This window comes from Sebastes fasciatus, chromosome 2 (genome assembly GCF_043250625.1).
Source record: "Sebastes fasciatus isolate fSebFas1 chromosome 2, fSebFas1.pri, whole genome shotgun sequence".
Lineage (NCBI taxonomy): Eukaryota > Metazoa > Chordata > Actinopteri > Perciformes > Sebastidae > Sebastes > Sebastes fasciatus.
The window spans coordinates 39,528,769-39,548,393 of NC_133796.1; the positions used below are offsets into that span (position 1 = coordinate 39,528,769).

Below are 19,625 nucleotides of genomic sequence, written 5' to 3' on the forward strand. Positions count from 1 at the left end.
TACTCATATCTCTCTGTCAACTCATTTTAGCTTAGTATTTATGCATAAACTCTGTAAACCGTAAACATGCACTCTGTTTGTCTTTACAGGTCCATTTGTGAGAAATGACCGACAGCCCAGTGAAGAAAAAAGCATTTGTTGCAATGATGTCCTTCTGTTTTTCTCTGATATAAAGCACACTATTCCATATAATCCTCAATACGTACCTCACAGTTATAAAATAAACTAAATCCTCTCTATTACCTTTAAATCCCATAAGTAAAGATGAATGTGTAAATTTTAATATATCGGTAGTTTCTCACCTTTAAGGTGCAACGTGTAAGATCTGGCCAGAATTTTAGTTTTAAAATATTAGAAAATTGAATTAACATCATCACCAGAATGTGAAGAGGCGTTTTTTCACATTAAACTCTGTGAAATTACAGTTAAGTTCGACCAAAGCACACTTGGTGATTGTTGGAAAGAGTAACGACGACGGCTTGGGTGAGATTTATTTTGTTTCTGTCCAGTTTGAATGAAGGGTTTTACGATGCTCCGCTACGTACAGCTGATCTCAACATAAACAACAAAAATACACGTAGATGATGACCAGTTTGTTTATTGGATTAAATCCAAAGTGGCAGAAACAAGAAAACGATTGCACCCTCGCCTCGTCCTCACCGCCGCTGGGAGGGGAGCGCGTGGCATCTCCAGGAGACGTACCCCGCAGTTAGCAGTTAGCTCAAATTCAGCCAGTGCAAACCCCAGCACCGATGGACCGCCCCGGCTCCCCGCCGGATAAGCAAACTCTCCGTTGCTGCCGTTACACAGGTTAGACCCGGCGCTCCATGGCGGCACCGGGGTTTGTGCTGGCTGAACCTGAGTCGCCGCTCCGTCTCCAGGAGCTGCCGAGTACCGACTGCTCTCCTCCTGGCGTAGTGGTCTCCTGGCCGAGATGGAAGCGTGCGTCGTTTTCTCGTTTTGTCACTTTGGGTTTTATCGAATAAACCGTCCAGCCCCGGTCAGTGTCTCAGTCAACACACAGATGGTTAACATAAACTACAGGCCGACGCCACACGTGAAGATTAGAAGATAGCACCGGTAATTTGACCCCGCTGTTAGTTAGTAGTCAGCTTTTTTTTATATAACTGATGACTGTAAATGTAGTTTGTATGGACCCAGTAGGTGGCTAGGTACTATGCATTGCACCTTTAAATACTTTGGAATAAATGTATTTGCATCTTTAGAAAAAACAATCTCTATGAACTATAATATAACTTTTCATGTGATCAAACTTGATTTGGAAAGATGGCATAATCATTTTCCCATCAGGCAGAAGGTCAATAATTAAAACTAACGTTCTTCCTAGAATAAAGTTCTGCAGTTATATATTACCTCTAGCACCCCCTCAGAGATATTGGGAAACAAATACATAGTGTTGTTATTAGGTTTTTATGGAGGGGCAGACACTAAAAAATGAAAACTGGCCATCCTTCAAAGAAAGGGGGGCTATCGGTACCCAATTTGAAATTGTAATTTCAGGCTCTTACCTTTCGTCCCTTAATGAATTGATTTTTAATATGCTTCGACTTCATGGCTCAATATTAAGAGAAGTTTGTTGGCCCTTTTTCCGCCGAATGACATTTTGTTTACAGGTCTTTCTGTTAGAAAATGTAAACTGAAGTAGTCTACTTTCAAATACTGTCAAGTCTGGAGGACAGCATTTTATCTAACCTCAATGGTATAATTCAGGTATACTGTACATATTTTCGGAGACATTATAAATAATACTGGTTTAAGAAGCTTTCAGGATTTGAGGGAATATACATTGTCATCCAGTTCTTTTTCCTCTATATTTACAATTATGCTCTGCTATAAGAGCTGCAGGTATTCATCCAATGATGAATTTAATTAAGAAACTATCAGGATTAACTAAAGGACGTGCTCATTCATTTATAACACTTTGATAGAACATACACAGACTCCATTAGCGATAATAACAATATGGAATAAAGACTGAATCATCTTTAGACTGGGCCGGAGTTTGGATGAATGACTCGTTCTTCACAAAATCCAAATCATAAACTAAAAACCTTATTTGACACCAAAGCAGCGTGATGAATATAACTACTACTCCAAACTGTACTCAAACCAAATGGGGACACTTTTACATATCATGTAGGAGTGTCCATCTGTGACTTCCCCTCTGTGTTCTGGATCCTCTGCTGTGTTTGCTTTCTCTCTTCTTGGCTGCAGACCAGATGGGGAGGCTAATCAGCAGCATGGGACACACCTGGGCCCGGTGTGCTCCCTGCTTAAAAGCCAGAGCATGCAGCAGTCTGTGGCTGACAGACCTCCTTGCACACCATACCTTTGTTACTTGGTTTTTGGTTCTTTGTCTTTGTTTTTACAGCACAACATCCATGCAGCACATTTTCACACATCCACTCCCTACACTACTGACTCTACAGATTCCTCCCATACATTCTTTTGACTTACTTTTTCCATACTTTTTGTTTAATAAATCCCTTTATTTGTTCAGTATACCCATGTGTCTCCCGTTTTTGTCACAGTTCTAGAGCCTTTGCTGTGACAAATGGGGGCTCGTCCGGGATAAAAACAAAGAACCAAAAAACAAGTAACAGAGGTATGGTGTGCACGGATGTCTGCCAGCCACAGACTGCTGCATGCTCTGGCTTTTGAGCAGGGAGCACACCGGGCCCAGGTGTGTCCCATGCTGCTGATGAGCCTCCTCATCAGATCTGCAGCCCTGAGGAGAGAAAGCAAACACAGCAGAGGATCCAAACACAGAGGGGCCATCACACCATCAGTTCAAAGTTTCTGGAAACAAATAACAAAATGTCTGTCTGGAACACTTGGTTTAGAGATCAACTACTCTCCAGAATGTATGCTGTTGAATGATGATTCCTGGCAGAATAATTAATCCTACTCAAAAGACAGCTGTGGCAATCAGCATGCACTGCTGCTAAAACGATGTTGGTTAGGAGGCAACCACTGCACAATCTAACTATTAATCAGTGGATTCACTCGTCAATAGAGATTTTATTTATGGAACTCTGTTGCTAGGATGAGCCAGACAGGCCAGGTTATGCTCAGAGCTTGGAAGGAGGCACTCAACGCAGCTATAACTATTACATTTTGTTTCCTTATTTACTTTGCAGCACACTGTTGTCAGGATGTGGGGGTGGAAAGTAAGATATGAAACAATAGAAAAGGTTAAAAAGACCTGATAAACATACAAAAGCAATCAACGTAATAGTGTAGTGAGTTACGTCAGACCAGTGACACTTCCCATAATGAGGTAGTAACTTGTGTGGAATAGACTTTATCCCGTACCATGTCAACATAATTGAAGATGGAATTGCTAATCTCATAAAGTATCCTGCTTATATAGTTGAAAAACTGCCCAGTAACTAAAGTATCAGCAGCTACTATGAGGCCTGTACCGTGTTTCACAGAGTAAGACCCACATGTTTTTCACTTGAATTCTTTTTTAACTTCTCAGACAGGTCTTGCCATATTTATGCTGTGAAATGTTTGTCAAAGTTGCAGATTATCTGTTTGATACACGTTTAAAATACTGTTGAGAATATTGTATCATTCATATTGTCATCTGTCTACTCAAATAAAAGTTTGATTGTGAAACAGAAATGTGTTGCTCACAGTCACTATTTACTACCTGTAGTAAAGGATTCCATTTTCATAGTCTGGATGTTGAATGGACCATTTTACCCTTCTACATGCGTGAAATCAAATAAGTTTTTCAAATCACCTGTTAAACAGTGTAATTACATAAAATCGTTGTGAAAGAACTAGGGTTGTCAAAGTTAACGGCATTATAACGCATTGACGCAAATTTGTTTTAACGCCACTAATTTCTTTAACGCAACTTGCGATTTTTAGGGCTCAGTTTTAATGCTAGAGTGAAGCCACTGGCTTGTCATACTGGATTGTCGGTAAGGAGGCTAAAAAACACTCCAAACTTATGCAAAATTTTGGTGAAGAAAAACTGGCATGGACATTTTCAAAGGGGTCCCTTGACCTCTGACCTCCAGATATGTGAATGAAAATGGGTTCTGTGGGTACCCACGAGTCTCCCCACTTTATGATAATCACATGTAGTTTGGGGCAAGTCATAGTCTAGTCAGCCCACCGACACACTGACAGCTGTTGTTGCCTGTTGGGCTGCAGTTTGCCATGTTATGATTTGAGCATATTGTTTTATGCTAAATGCAGTACCTGTGAGGGTTTCTGGACAATCTTTGTCATTGTTTTGTGTTGTTAATTGATTTCCAATAATAAATATATACATACATTTGCATAAAGCAGCATATTCGTCCACTACCATGTTGATAAGAGTATTAAATACTTGACAAATCTCCCTTTAAGGTACATTTTGAACAGATAGAAAATTTGCAATTAATCATGATTAACTATTTTAATCGATTGACAGCCCTAGAAAACCTCCTTAAAAATAAAGCACTTTATTCATAGTCAATGACGTGAAAATATAAATTGGGTATACATGATGCACAAAGTAGTAACTTTAACTTTAATGTCAACTGTCCAGATCATGTCCTCCATCATTCCCAAAGACTGGGTCACCAAATACATTTGCTGTATTTCTTCCATATAGTCTTTTAACATTTATATCTGCAGGTCGTCTTTGAGCCACGTGAGGGAGAGTCTGAATATTCGTATTGTTCTGATAGTTGTAGCCAACATGACATCTAAAATGAAAGGCTAGTGTACATTCGGTTTGTTTTACTGACGAGAGAAAAAGAAACGAGAGCCTGTTAACTCCAACTAAATGTATATTGTTTAACTGATGAAAGGAAATGAAAAGAATGGGATGGCCTGTTAATTCTGCCTAAATGCATTTATTTGGTCTCAAGTATTTGTCATATGTGTTCAATAACACATGCATAAAACAAAGTTGGGATTTATCAAACGCATATCTCTTTGACATGGCCAGTTTACCTATTCAAGATAATATAGGGTGATCTAGTGGTGAGGTTGCAGATTGCAACCAACTGAATACCCCTCTGCTCACCCCTCCCTTACCAAGGGTGTCGGAGAACTACGGTGGCCTTCAGTTTACGTAAAAACGTGAAATGCCTCTCTAGAGTCGGTGTTTGTTTTGTCCATTCTGGGCTACTGTAGAAACATGGCGGACTCCATCAAGCGGACCTGCTCCCTATGTAGATATTAAGGGCTCATTCTAAGCTAATGAAAACACAACTACTCTTAGTTTCAGGTGATTATACACTAATGAAAACACAATTATGAATATTATATTCTATTTCTGCTGATAGATCCCCCAAAATCCTACATACTGGACCTCTAATAAGTTATCTTTAACTTGCTCCATCTCCCACAATTTGACCTCTACATACATCATTTTATCATCAACGTAGGAAAATGTGTCCTTGTTCCAAACATGTTCTTTTGGAATCAAACAGACTAACGGCGGGTTCACATAGGCCACGAGAACTAGGGCTGTCCCAAATACCAGTTTTTGGGCTTCGAAGCTTCGGTGAGAAATATTTGAAGCTATTTGAAGCATTGGGACAGCGCCGCTGCCGCACTACTGTACACTCACGCTCCTCTACACATAACAAACAGCGATATCCATCTGAGAATAACTGAGAATAATTAACACTGCATATGAATAATGTTGTGAGCTCTTTTGGAAGTTATACATTATTATTACATACTTGTATATAAAAAATAACAAAGCATTCAAATAATGATTTGGAGATCTATTACCATGGCAACGGTCGAAGCTTTGAAGCATTCGGGTCAGCCCTAGCAAAAATGACGCAATTTTTGGAAAAGCGTTTCCCGCGTCCTATAGGCACCCATGTAAATCATTTGGGCCGCGGCCGGGTCGCGATCTTCAGCGATAGTTTTGCCATTTGGTCTATTTTCTCTGCGCACACACTGATGTTTTAAATGATATATCATATGTGATATAAATGATGATAAGATGATAAAATATGCATCCCACGAACGCCTTTGACTCACAGACTTTTGATTCCTCCGATTCCCTCCCAGTCCCTCCACCCCCCAAAATCACATTTCAAAATCCATCCACTATATTTATTAGACACAGCCTCGTGTCGCTGCTGTTTGTGATCGTGGGTTTTAAATTACTTACTTATTCCACATAGGTGTGCTATGTTTCTGTTTGTAGCTATTGCTCCGTGTATTATCCTCCATTGGAGGTCAGGTCACTTCGACGCTTTCACTCCCACCAAGGACCTTAGATGACACACTTTCACGCAGAGCTGATGGGCTGCTTTCTTCTCCAAATCCTCAAACTTTCCAAGCTTTGGAGTCACAAACGTTAGCAGCTTATCCTCTTCCTCCTGCCACTCTCCCACAGTAGGACGAACAGTTAGAGAAGGGAAACTGTATTACCATTCATCATCCCACTGTCCAAAACAATTACGGTTTTCAGGATAGACTCATGGCTCCTAGCAAGGATGCATTGACCTCCTTCACCAGTCTGTCCAGAATCCTGGATGACCTAATGTTCATCTTCTGTGCCAAAGCATCAAGGGATCCCATGGCATTCTGCAACGAATGTCCAACTTTGACACATCCAGTTTTGTGCAGGGCAAGACGCAAACTGACGGATGACAGTTACTGTGATTCTATGAAACTATTGTGCAGCAAAGGTTCCTCCAGAAGCCATATGCCAGGTGACGCACCAGCACCTCTGTTGTATTCCAAACCCTGCCAAGCCTCCAGGACTGAGCTGTAAAAATACGACAGACCGGTGAAATCCATCCCCTCTATTCGGACCAAGAACAGCTGTTTGCTATACCCCAGATGACTCACTCTCCGAAGAAGCTGCTCCGCAGTCTCTTGCCACCTCAAACTACATTGGTAAAGGAGCCTCTGGGCACTTTGCAGTCTGAAGGACATTATTTTTGACTGAATATCCACCAGACCTTGCCCTCCTTCTTCTACTGGAAGATACAGTGCTGCTGCTCGGATCCAATGCTGTCCCATCCAGAAAAAATCCACATGCAGTTTTTGGATATCAACAACCAGGCTCCTTGGTGGGGACAATACTTTAAACTTGTGCCACAGTGTCGAAGCAACCAAGTTGTTCACAACCAAAACTCGTCCCCTGTACGACAGCCGAGGCAGCAGCCATTGCCATTTAGACAACTTTGCACACACCTTCACAACTAAACCCTCCCAGTTCTGTTGTTCAAAAACCTGGTTTTCCAAATAAACCCCTAAAACCTTCATCCCATCATTTTTCCATTGCAAGCCTGATGGAAGTGTGGGCATCCTATTCTTGTTCCCAGTGCCACAGTTGAAAGCCTCACATTTGGCCCAGTTGACCTTAGCAGATTAGGCTCACTGATATAAACCAAAGCAATCTTCTAAGGTGCACACATCAGCTTGATCGGTCACGAAAATATTTACATCGTCTGCATAAGCAGACACTGTTAACGGCATGTTATCGGAACTATTGGGAAGATGAAAACCTTTAAGTTTATTCCTTAGCTCACATAGTAATGGTTCTATGGCCACACTGTAGAGCTTACCAGAGAGGAGACAACCCTGCCTAATTCCCCTTTGGACTTGTATAGGCCTACTTAGCCCACCCCCCACCTTCACCATACAGTTTGCAACGTTGTACAACACCAAAAGCCCGAAAAACAGAAGACCGATAACTGTGATCAATCCTATCAAAAGCTTTTTCTTGATCTAGTGACAGGATGCCAACATTTAAATTAAACAATTTACAAATGTCAATAACATCTCTCACAAGGAAAAGATTGTCCATAATTATCCGCAGTAGCTCTGATCCATATGTACCAGTAAGCCAATGTATTGTCTTAGTCTATAAGACAGAGCTTTGGACAGTATCTTATAATCTCCTACCAAGACTCAGAGTCCTCAAGCAAGGTTCCAGTACACACATTGTCACACATTTGGGCAGAAAATAAATCCCCATAAAATTGAACAGCCCCCTCCCACATTTTACTCATAACAGAGGTTACCCTCCCAACAGCCAAACGCAAACAATGCATCTGCTTGTCTTCCCCATGTTTCCTCTCTAACCCCAAAAAGAAAGCACTGGGGGCATCCATTTCCCTCAGTATGGAAAACCTTGACCTCACAAGAGCCCCTTTTACCCGCTCTTGGCGATATGCCCCAAGGTCTCTATGTAGTTCAGATAGATTGTGTTGCATTTCTACTCTGTTGTGACCTACCAGCTCATCCTTAATCCCTCTTATGCTTATTTCTAGCCCTCCCAGCACCCTCTTGACTTGAGAAAGCAGAGTATTGCTGGCAAAAATGCCTAATATGGGCCTTACCAGCATCCCACCACAAACATAATGATTCAAATTCTCCTCTCCTACCCCTCCACCTACTCCAAAACTCCTCGAAACTCGAGCAAAAGAAGGCATCTTGAAGAAGCTTGGTATTAAATTCCAGTACAGAGACCTCAGAGGGCGTGGTGCAATGGAGAGGTGAGCCAGTGCCAGATGGTGGTCAGAGAACCCAGACGGTACTTTGCTCCTTTTAACCAGCTTGTTACTGTGATGTTTCCAGATGTAGAGGTGGACTAGCCGTGCTGCACTAACCCCATCTGACACAACCTTAATCCAGGTATATTGTTTGGCATCTGGATGATGGAGCCTCCAGGTGTCTACCAAATCTTTTCTTATGACAATGTCTCTAAAAACTCCAGCAGCACCCACATGTGGCTCTTCCCCCCTTCTGTCTAAACAGGGGTTGATCGTGCAGTTCCAATCCCCCCACCCCCAATCACTAATACCTTATCCATCTCCACCAAAGCCATTGTTGTCGCAAAGCCCCAAAGAGAGCCCCCCTCTACCTTCCTGTGTTAGGCGCATATATGTTAACAAACACAAAAGATTTGTTCCTTATATTTGCTCTGACAACCAACAACCTCCCTTTGGATACTTCCTTATGAGAGGTGATGTTAACTCCAAGACCGGGTGAGAATAGTACTGCAACACCAGCGATAAGATTGGTGCCATGACTAACCCTAACCTGTGCTCCTTTCCACCAGACCCGCCAGTCCACCTCATTTTCCACATCACTGTGCGTTTCCTGTAGGAACAATACATTCACATGTTTTTGTTTAACAAATTCAGCCAACACAACCCTTTTCCCCTGGCCTCTGGCGCCATTGATATTAAGAGTGCCTATCCGTAAGACTTCCATAAGAAGAGGAAAGGAAAGGATCAAATATGTGAACAAGAAGAAAAGCCCCACCGGCAGATGTGTACCATGCAACTTATCCATTCTAAACTGTGTTCGACGTCATACCTTTCCTCACAGAAGTGGCCCATTTGCTAAGCCTATACTTCTTCTTAGGAGTCAGGGTCTACAGCCTTAGTAGCATGGCTCACAGATTTAAGAAACTTCTTTGGATCTGGGAAAAAACGAGCAAGAGGCACATTTTTCTTATTCTTTGTTTCATTAAAGAAGTGGTTTAGCTCCGTCACTGAGTACAATTCTTCCTCTTCCTGTTAGGGCTGTTGTTTAGGACCCAGAAGCAGACACAGACACAGCTGGGTGTTGGTTGAAAGTCAGGTGGATTTATTGTAATAAAGGTGATGAGGGGTGCTGGAGAAGGCAAGGGACAGGCAGGCTGCTGAGCAGGGTGGAATGGCTGGAGGAATGAGCTGAGGCGGCGTGTGAAGATGGCTCGATGACCGGCAGGCACTGGAATCCTGGAGCACGGGAGAAAACAATGTTAACACACGGAGCACGAGGAAAAAGCACAAGAATCACTCTAGTAACTAATGGTACAGAGCGGCCGAGAGTATACCACATTGAGGGCAGAACAATCTGGCAACGACTGGCAGGAAAACTGTTTTTTTCTTGAACTGTGGGTTGATTAGGTTGATTGTAGACAGGTGCAGAGTGCAGAGTGAAGAGTGAGACCAGGTGCCTGATGAGGATGCCGCGTGCCACTCCCGCACACACAGACAGACAGGGGAGGGGGAGACACTGGGGAAAACAGAACACAGGAAAACACAGGGAAACCAGTGGAGTCATGGCCAGAGCCATGACACCTACTGCACCATCATCCCACTCACCTCCCCCTCCACTATACCCCCAGTCAGGCCGTGACTCCACCCCAGAGGGGCCTCCCTCCTCAACCACCATCGTTTTCCTCTTCACAAATATCACCACACTCAAAACACCACAGACTATTTGTGCTCGCATACACTACATACGAGCTCTCCCCAAACTTCACACTGAAACTCACATTCAGAGTCTGAACCGCGTTCCTCAAATACATAAACGCTTGCCTGCGGAGCGATAAAACGTGCTTCAGCCCTCGGTCCTTACACCCAAGAGCAATCGGTTTAAATCCACTTGCAAACTTCCCAAAGCGGGAGAATTCACACGGCAAAGCATCGCTTTTAATAAATGGGAGAACATTGGACACGGAAACTCTGGTAGCAGGAGCTGAAAGCGGTGACACGGGTACCAACACTCCCTTTACCCAAACAAAAGCTATCACCTTACTAACCAAACTTCCTTTCTTAAGAAATACCACCACGGCCTTATTCATCCGCGAAACATAGCCAAGATTTTCGCATCCTACCTGTTCGCTGACCGCTTTCAGGACATCCTACATTACAGATTACAGACTGTTACAGAAAATTGCAGATGGACATTTAATATCCAGCAGTGCTCATAATAGACACTAGCATGGACTGTAACATTCTGGCCACAATATAGCACACTGACCAAGTGGTCCAGTCATGTACTAGTTTTTGACCTAGTGTTGTTGTTGTTGTTGTTGTTGGGATAAAGGGAGCAAGAAGGCCCATTAAACTTCGTTCAGTACCCTCCTGCTCTGTGTGACCAATTATACTGTGTTTTAATGCAGCCAAATTCAGGATGTAGTTGTTTTCATTTATATATTTCTGTAAATATTCAGTTCAGGGCTCTAATTGAAGGACCTCCTGCGGTCCCGGGGACGGAAAAACAAGATCAGGGACAAAGGATAAAAAATACATTTTGGGATGGTAACAAGACGGAGGGTAAACCTAGCCTAAAAATATAATACAACTGCGATTAAACCATAACATGAATCTCTTATGAAGTTGTCAATGTAAAATTGCGTGAAAGTACACAATTCAAGACTGATATGAACCGTGACAGTGACCTCTGAAAGCAGTGTACCAGTGTTTGGGACCTGGTGGGGAAAGTTAAGTTAGAGCCCTGGCAGCTCAAAAATACTACGCTGACCAGCAGTTATTACCAAGCTGCTGAGTTGCAGATATAATCATTATGTTTTGGTCATGACATCATCAGAAGACAAAATCAACAAAAAAATGAAGAGAGAAGAAAGACAAAGTTAGAAGCAACAAAAGTTTGTCATATTCAAGTACAGCTAAAGCATTCATTAGCACATTTACATGAGCTGCAGACGTGTATTTATGCTCGTTAAACCCGTAATATGTTAGCAAAACAACTCTAAACCATATTATAAATGCGGCTGCCGAAGCACAAGCCCTCCTCTAAGGGTTTTACAATCCGTGTGCAAGATTTTATCAATCAGTTTGTTCCTTCAGTTTGTTAATCTGTCCACACATGTTTCCACATCCATTTTTTTTCTACCACTTGAGCTCTGAGGGGAGGAATTAGATGAATTTATTGAGTCATTTCTTAAAATATGTGTTTAATATTTGCATGATTGGTAAAACAGACTCATTGATTGGCAGGTCCAGAAGGTGCCAACTTGTTCATTTACCACCTGCCCCAGGAATTTGGAGACCAGGACCTGCTCCAGATGTTTATGCCCTTCGGAAATGTCATCTCTGCCAAAGTCTTCATTGACAAACAGACAAACCTCAGCAAGTGTTTTGGTGAGTTCATGCAAACTACTGTATAGGCTATAAGCCCTCTGATGATCAATACAAATTTTTGAATCAGTCCCCCCCCTGCACCATAATCTTGCAGGGCTGTGTTGAAATGATTGTAATAGACTCTGCTGCAGCTTCAAACATTTTAAGTTCCTATTTTCGTGGCAGTGCGACAAGCTACAAGCGCTCTGATCGGTCATTTTCCTGACCTTGAAATAGTCTTTGGCTGTCTGTGTGGTATTTTGGTGCCAAGTGCATCACGAATGGTGCACAGGTAGAGCGATGCAAACAGGTGGGAGGTTCGTTTAGATGGGGCTGCGCAAAGCGAGTTGTTGGCATTTTGTTAGGAACTGGGTCTTAAACGTCGTGTTGAAAATTGACGTCCCAGAACCACAGCTATTTTTGGCGTCAACCTGCTGCCATTTAGGTGATTTTATTAACGAGAGCAAACTAAACACTTGCAGCCAACGCACATTAATAATGGAATAATGCTTAAAATAAAAGTAAAGTATTTTTATTAAACACTCCATTAGATGTGCTTAAAGGGACTGTTTGTAACTTCTTACACTTACACTCTTATAAATCATTGCGGGTCGGCGTCCAATGCGCGCTCGCGTGTTGCTACGCTGTTCCAACACAAACTACAGGAAGCACCAAAACCGCAAAGTTCTATCTAGTGAAGCCTGTCGTGCAAAAACAGTGTCAGCAGTGTTCACTGCTCCAGCCCCCCCGACCACGGCCAGAAGACACAGGGGAGACCGTAGCTTTGGTCTCCAGGGCCGGAGTCTCTGCTGTACTCTGCTCCTCTGCCTGCTTCCCTTCACTCACACACCGCACTCGTTCTCACTCGCTAGCTCGTTCCACCTCTCTGCATGCGCGCACACTCCACACTGCAGAAGAGTTAGTTTAGCTCTGAGAATATCTAGTGAATGTACAGTGGACGTTTGTGCAGAAATAACTGCTGCAGCTCCTCCAGACCAACAGAGGTTTCCCGTGTCTTGTGAAGTGACGGGGCTCCGCAGAGAGCTAACACTAGGATCAGCAGTGATTCATGGAGAGACCTTCGTCTGGTCAGCTAACATTACTGCCAAGCAGCTGAAATATAGAGTGATATTGTGCTTTTAGCTGACGTGTGTCGCCTCACTGTTTTGAGCGATGCTCGTTCATGTCTATTTAGAGCGAGCACAAGCGTGAGCAACAGGACACTGACTTTCGTTGCCTTAACGGCCACAGGTGTTGCTGTTAACAAGACATTTCTGCTTCTTACATAGAGTCCCTTTAATGCAGGCGTGAGTGGTGATGGGTTACTTTAAGCATTCTTGCAATTTGACCACTTTCTTGACTATTGTCGGGAGGACTGGAGAGAATTTCAAGCTCTTGCGGATAATGTGGGGGATTGGTTTTATTTCCAATAATTCTCATTGTTAGCAGATTGCAAATTCCTCGAGGGAGTATTTTTTTTAAGCTGTCCTCTGTTGCTGTTCTAAGTGTTTGTATTTCTCCTTCAGGCTTTGTGAGCTATGACAACCCCGTGTCATCGCAGGCAGCCATCCAGTCAATGAACGGCTTCCAGATCGGCATGAAGAGGCTGAAGGTGCAGCTGAAGCGCTCGAAGAACGACAGCAAGCCTTACTGAAGGTGCTGAGGCACCGCAGACTTTAGTTAGGCAGGGTGGTGTTATGGTAAGTGGAGTATGAATAACCCCGAGACTGGTCCACTCAGAAACTTGACTATATGCATTACAGGGTTGATGTCTGCTGCCTCTGCCTGGTCATTATAACATGTTCCAGGCAATGAGTCACACATGAAGCTACATGCAAGAGTTTTTTCTGGCCAGACTGGATTCTTCCTGTGTTACAGTATGTTGTGGTTTATGCACTTTGTTTTCCTTTCATTTTAAGTTGAAACGTTATCAGTTTGCTGTGGTACATAAAACACATATGAGTTGATTGTTAGGATGTGTTGCACATTGACAGTCAGGTCAGATAGGTGCCAAATCCATCTGTTTTTTTTCGCTTCTTGTTCACCTTCCTCTCCACCACCCAGACTCTAGCGTAATAAAGCTCCTGAAGTCAGGCAGCAGCTGGAACAGACTTTCGATTAGGAAACAGAAATCATTACTAGGTTTCCTTTTGCATTTTTACAAAAACAAAGTGGGTGTTTTTTGGCTATCTGTATTATCTCTTGAAATGGAGGCAATGTGTGTGATATACAGCTAAATTAGTTGTGTTGGTTCAAGGTAAGGTAAGGTAAGGTACAGAAGCTTACATCGGTCATACGGAGGAGCTCCACTTAAACATGCACATGGCATTTAGACATGTTTGTCCTCATTCTGCGTTTGTGAAGTGTGTGTGTGTGTGCGTGTTGTTGTTGCGTAGGCGGGCGGGCGGTCTAGATCGGTGACTGTTGTGACATTCAAGCAGCCTGTTGATGCTGTGGAGATCTTGTTCGTGTTGTCTGGTGTTTCCACTGAAGTCAGGTTGAACCTCCAAACCAGAAGCTTCCCATTGACAGAGGGAGGGAGGAGATGGTCGGCTCTGTGGTCTGACAGGACTGCCACCTGTTTCTGAGTTACATCTCTGAAGATGACACCTTGATGCGTGTTTCTATCTGACCTGTCTGGGTGTTGCAGCCGTTGCGTGGCTTAAACCTGTCAGGTGGCCTCATGTGGATGGCTACACACCGACGTACGGGTTGTATCGTACACAAACATCGGCTGGAATTGATTTCTGTGTGACGTGGATATAATAACTCTGTCAAGCAGCGTGCTCACGGCATTTATCGTATTTTTCTTTATCTGGAGATTAGTAAGACTCGTGTCTAACGTAGTTGAAATTGCATGTAAGCATAGCCTTTTTGTAGAGGACTAAACACAGCGTGGTTCAGTGGCGCTCCTCCCGTGCTGATGAGTGACAGGTCAGAGGTCGAGCTGATGTGGCTGCGAAGCCCCTCAACTGTCAGCTGTAACTAGAAATACTGTGAAGTTTGGCGATAAAAACCCAAACGTGATGGGCTTCTTCCACTCACCTTAATATCTACCAGTCTGTCTGATGCAGATATAATGCTTTGTATGAATACATTTTATGGTTTTTAGCTAGTTTGTACCTTGAATTCAGGTGTGTTGTAAAAAAAAAAAAATGCATCAACATCCCTCAGCTACTGTCTTGCTAGCTAGCGGCTAGCTAATCTATAAGAGGGCTATACCATTGTCTCTCACTGAATCTCTTCTGTGATTGGAGAATTCATATACGTGTCAAATTGCTCAAGGCAAACCTGTTAGTTTCTTAGCAAGAAATCATGTTTTTTATTTTTTTTTATAGAACTAGGAAGCGAGACAATTGTTGAGATGTATATTTAAAACTATTATGCCTTTTTCTATTTTTATATAGGTTTTATACTTCCCCTGTGTGTCGGGGAACTATTTATTGCCTAAATTATTTATCTGAATTGAACTTATTTTGAAAGACAAATGTAAAGTCAAACAGCTCCATTTGATCTGCTGGTGTGTGTGTGTGTGTGTGTGTGTGTGTGTCCTCTCCTCGCCTGTTTTGTGTTGTTTTTCCTTTTTTGGTGATGTGTCCGTGTGGCATGGACTGTGTGTGTAGGATCCATCAGTGCTGCTACAGACTTCATAGAACCCGCTCTCTGTCACACATGTCTTCATCTGAATAAATCACTCATTTTACAAAAAAAACACAGGGAACATAGTTTGTTCTAAAAAGTCCATTTCAACATGTGTCTGTTGGTCCCGTCTTTCTGTGTGAATAAAAAGTGATCTTGTGTGTCGTCGACAACTTTACACCATGCAGGTCAAGTCCTGGACCTGTTCTAAGTACTAGGACTAGTTTTAAAACTGATTCCAAGTCCAAGTCCAAAGATTGAGTCAGAGTAAAATAGTCTAGACCAGGGGTCTGCAACCCGCGGCTCCGGAGCCACATGCAGCTCTTTAACCCCTCTCCAGTGGCTCCCTGTGGATTTTTAAAAATGGAAATGAATAACTGTTTTCTGTTTACATTTTCATTTTTATGTATCATTGTTGTAGGTCTATGGTACGATGGAGTATTAGGGCCACATTGAGAAGAAGAAAAAAATCTGAGATTTAGAGAATAAAGTCAGAAGTTTATGAGAAAAGAAAGTCGGAATATTATGAGAATAAAGTCATAATATTATAAAGTATTAATTTTACGTGCTATTTTCTTTTTTTCTCGTAAAGTTATGACTTTATTCTCGTAATATTATATAACTTTATTCTGGAAAGCTCAGATTTCTTTCCCCTCAATGTGACCCTAATACTCCGTTACTTTTTTGTTTTTGCCTAAAATGGCTCTTTTGATAGTAAAGGTTGCTGACCCCTGGTCTAGACAGTCTGAGTAAAGCTGTGGTACGTGGATGTGGTTGTGAGATGACCGTGAGCAGAGGATCACTCACTGCTACGGGGGCGTTCACGTCAAAGCAGCTGAAAGTCACCATGTTTTGTGTAATGTTGCCCCATGTACTCACTGTCATGTGAGCGTCTTGGTATATTGTATACCAACACATTCTTGCTATTGCACAAAAATCACGATTATGTATCAGGGACTTTGTAGTCGTAGCTGTGGCACACTGGCTGCATGTCTTAAATGACCTATTTTAAAAGCCCAAGTAAAAAGAAAACAATGAAAAGACCAAATCCAACAACGTGTTAGTCCGTCTCTCAATACTTTCTGACTGACCTACTCTGTCTGAGGTACTCAGCTCCAAGCCCACTGGATACTACTGAAGATATCAATCTGTAAAAACATCACAAAATATATATTTCCATATATAATTTCCACCCCAGTTTTTATCAAATGTTACTCAAACAGGAGGAACAGGAGGGCATTTGTTGGGGGCTATTTTCAGCGGCGGATTAATCCCCATTTGGTGCTCTATAGTGAGTATTAGTGGCAGCAGGACGGTGTGTGTGGGATTGAGTCAGAATAAACTACAGTGTATGTGTGTGTTCATGGTGATGAAGGAACGTCACCGTGTGTAACTGTGAGGCTCATTGATGAGTTGTTGGACATCAATGAGGAAGAACACACCATGCACACAATACTTGTTAGTAGATACATTCATTGCTGGTTTGGCTCTGAACATGGGATTTGTTGACTATACCATAGAGACAATATCACCAGAGTCCTCCATACTGTGTGATTTGTCAGACAGAATATGATAAGAACATCCATGTGTAAATGGAAAGACAAAAGTAACATCTCTTAAAGCTGAAGTAGGCTAGATGGAGCAAATATGATTAAAAAAAGTTATTTTTATAAAACGGTCGCTATATATCGTGACAGTAGTACATGAAACAGGTAACCTGAAAAAAATCATGTTCCTCTGTGTCCTCCGGTGCTCCTATCGGCATCTGCAAGTTTTCACAGACCGGAGGAAAACAAGCAGTCAGAGCTGATCTGAGGTCTGCTGTCTATCTGCTGTCTATGAGAGCCGGCTGTCAATCACTCGCGAACTCCGACCAAACGGTCAAACTAGGCAGCGCTGATCAAATATGAATCAATATTATGTTACATTAATGTCTATTCCTCTCCTCAGATGTTTTCAGAATCATCTTGTAGTGCACGGTTTAGCTGTTAAATGAGAAAGTTTGTGACGCAGCCGCCATTGTTAAAATCTGTTGAAGGAACGCCAAGTTCCGGTCACATGACCGGAGCACAGCCAATAGGAACGCTCTCTCTCAATGAAATAACCTGTGATTAGTCAAAGTCTCCCATCACTGGCTAGATTTTTTAAAGTCTGAAAACAGAGCCATGAGGAGGAGCAGAAGTCTAGTTTTCTCTCAGAACACTTGAATTACAATATGCTGAAAGGTTATTATGGAATTTTTGCCCAATGATGCCAAACATATACTGCCTACTGAAGCTTTAAAGCAGCGTGTAGTATGTAACATTTTACTTTTTATACTTTTTACAGAGCAGATGTCCAACCTCCGTGTGATTAGCTGTGTTTAGATAGCATGCTAGCTGCTATTCCAGGCCTCTGGAGGCCTGCTGTGACCTGCATGTTGTCACTGATTCTGTGCTAGCTATTTGATTTAGGCTGTCATATGTGTGTGTGTGTGTTGCTGTTGTCATCCACTCCTGGCTCCTGGTAGCATGTGGCTCGTCCTCACTCTGTCTCTGACTGTTGAGTGTTTAGACTGTAATCGATACCACACAGATGATCATTCTTGGTTTCTTTTTCTCTCTCCTGTCTGTGTTCCATTGCGGTATAACCTAGGTTTGTCTCCCTGTTGTGTTTTTCTTTTTGTTTTTTTTCTAGATCACTTCCTGTTTGCCCCTAGCATGTTGATGTGGCGTCACAGTTCATCGTCCAGTCCTTGTCTTCTGCGCTTCTCTGGTGCTTCCAATTTCACCATTGACCTTGTTGTGTTTGGCATTTGATTACCAGGAGGTTTAGTTTAGTGTGTTTCCCATAATGTCCTCTGTGTGCTGCCAACGGGGGGGCACTAGAAAGACTGCCCCTGGACATGTTTGAAAGTTATATTCAAGTTATTACAAGCAAAAAAATATAATCTATTTTTCTAGAACTGACTCACTAGATTTTTTGCAGTTTGTTTGACACAAGTGTGACCTTTAACTTTGTTTTCATCTCCTGTGTTGTTGTGGAGCAGTCCTCCCAGTGCCCCCCCCATCCTCTGGTTCTGTTGTGGGTTTGTGTGTGTGAAAGCAGCTCATCTGTCTCTAGGTGGTGGTGGTGGTGTGTGCGTGTGTGCGTGTGCGTGTGTGCGTGTGTGTGTGTGCGTGTGTGTGTGTGTGTGCGTGTGTGTGTGTGTGAGTGCTGGTGTGTGTCTCTTAAATTAGAAACACTTTTCAAGCAAGTTAGTGATCATGTGTTGTCAGATATATTAATTTAATGATAGGCTAGCTAAGGGTTCATCCTCGGGAGCTCCCGTTTGAGTGATGTTATGACATTAATTGTCAGTGTAAAAATCATTTTTTTTTAATTTAAGCCTCTATCGACTGACCACCGCAAGCACATGATGCTGTTCTGCTCTTTTTTGTGTGAGGAGAATCAGACAACAGTCCACAGAGGAGAGACTTTTGTCACAGTGTCATTAGTATGCATGTTTTTTTTGTTTTTTTTAATATATCTGCACTGAAATTCTTGGCAAAATGTGATCTAGTTTGTGTTAAGTTAAATGATGAATAAACTGGTGCCAAATGTTTTGCACAATCAGTATTTTCCCCCTTTTTATTGGATTTGCTTTACCGGTCAGGCTTAGTTGTAGAAGCACAGGTTGATGACTGGTGAGGCAGGTGGCATCACGTGCAGGAGGTTTTACTGAAGAGCTGACTCATATCATGTACACTTATATATCAGGCTTCATGTTAGTCGACTGGTTGCAACTAGGGATGCACCGATACCAACACCAGTATCGGGTCCGATACTGTTCTCATGGACTCCTACTCGTACTCGCAAAACGGCTCCGATACAACGGCACCGATACCACTTTGCAGCAGCGTGACGTTAACCTCTCACCATCTTTCAGGTTCTCACGCTCCACCTCCCCGACGGTATGGGTGAAACGGGGCGGTGGTGCGCCCGACCCCATGGGGCTGGGATCCCACCTCAGCCGGCGCGCACCTGCCCTCACTTTCATTACGCCACAGGGTTTTTATTGCACCCTCTGACTCGCGCGTGCGTTAGACTCCTGGGTCCATGTTTCAAGACGGGTTGGTTACCGACATCCCCGCAGACCCC

The 19,625-nt window shown here is 42.8% G+C and overlaps 1 protein-coding gene and 2 long non-coding RNA genes across 17 annotated transcripts in view; all 3 read left to right on the forward strand.

Annotated features, from left to right (window-relative positions):
- The window catches only part of LOC141760622 (uncharacterized), a 210,709-nt gene that overhangs the window by 173,786 nt on the left and 17,298 nt on the right, over positions 1–19,625 (forward strand). The window lies entirely within an intron of this gene.
- Positions 1–19,625, forward strand: part of LOC141760353 (CUGBP Elav-like family member 1) — a 60,763-nt gene that overhangs the window by 36,366 nt on the left and 4,772 nt on the right. For 12 of the 15 annotated variants that reach the window (XM_074623161.1, XM_074623091.1, XM_074623150.1 and 9 more), the window contains 2 exons: positions 11,745–11,888; positions 13,394–19,103. In XM_074623161.1, coding sequence (XP_074479262.1) covers positions 11,745–11,888; positions 13,394–13,521 — 272 coding nt within the window. In that variant the 3' untranslated portion in view covers positions 13,522–19,103. Of the gene's footprint in view, positions 1–89; positions 10,666–11,744; positions 11,889–13,393; positions 19,104–19,625 lie in introns of those variants that run through there. The other 3 variants (XM_074623073.1, XM_074623082.1, XM_074623183.1) reach the window with 3 other exon arrangements.
- Positions 1–19,625, forward strand: part of LOC141760621 (uncharacterized) — a 56,921-nt gene that overhangs the window by 36,142 nt on the left and 1,154 nt on the right. The window lies entirely within an intron of this gene.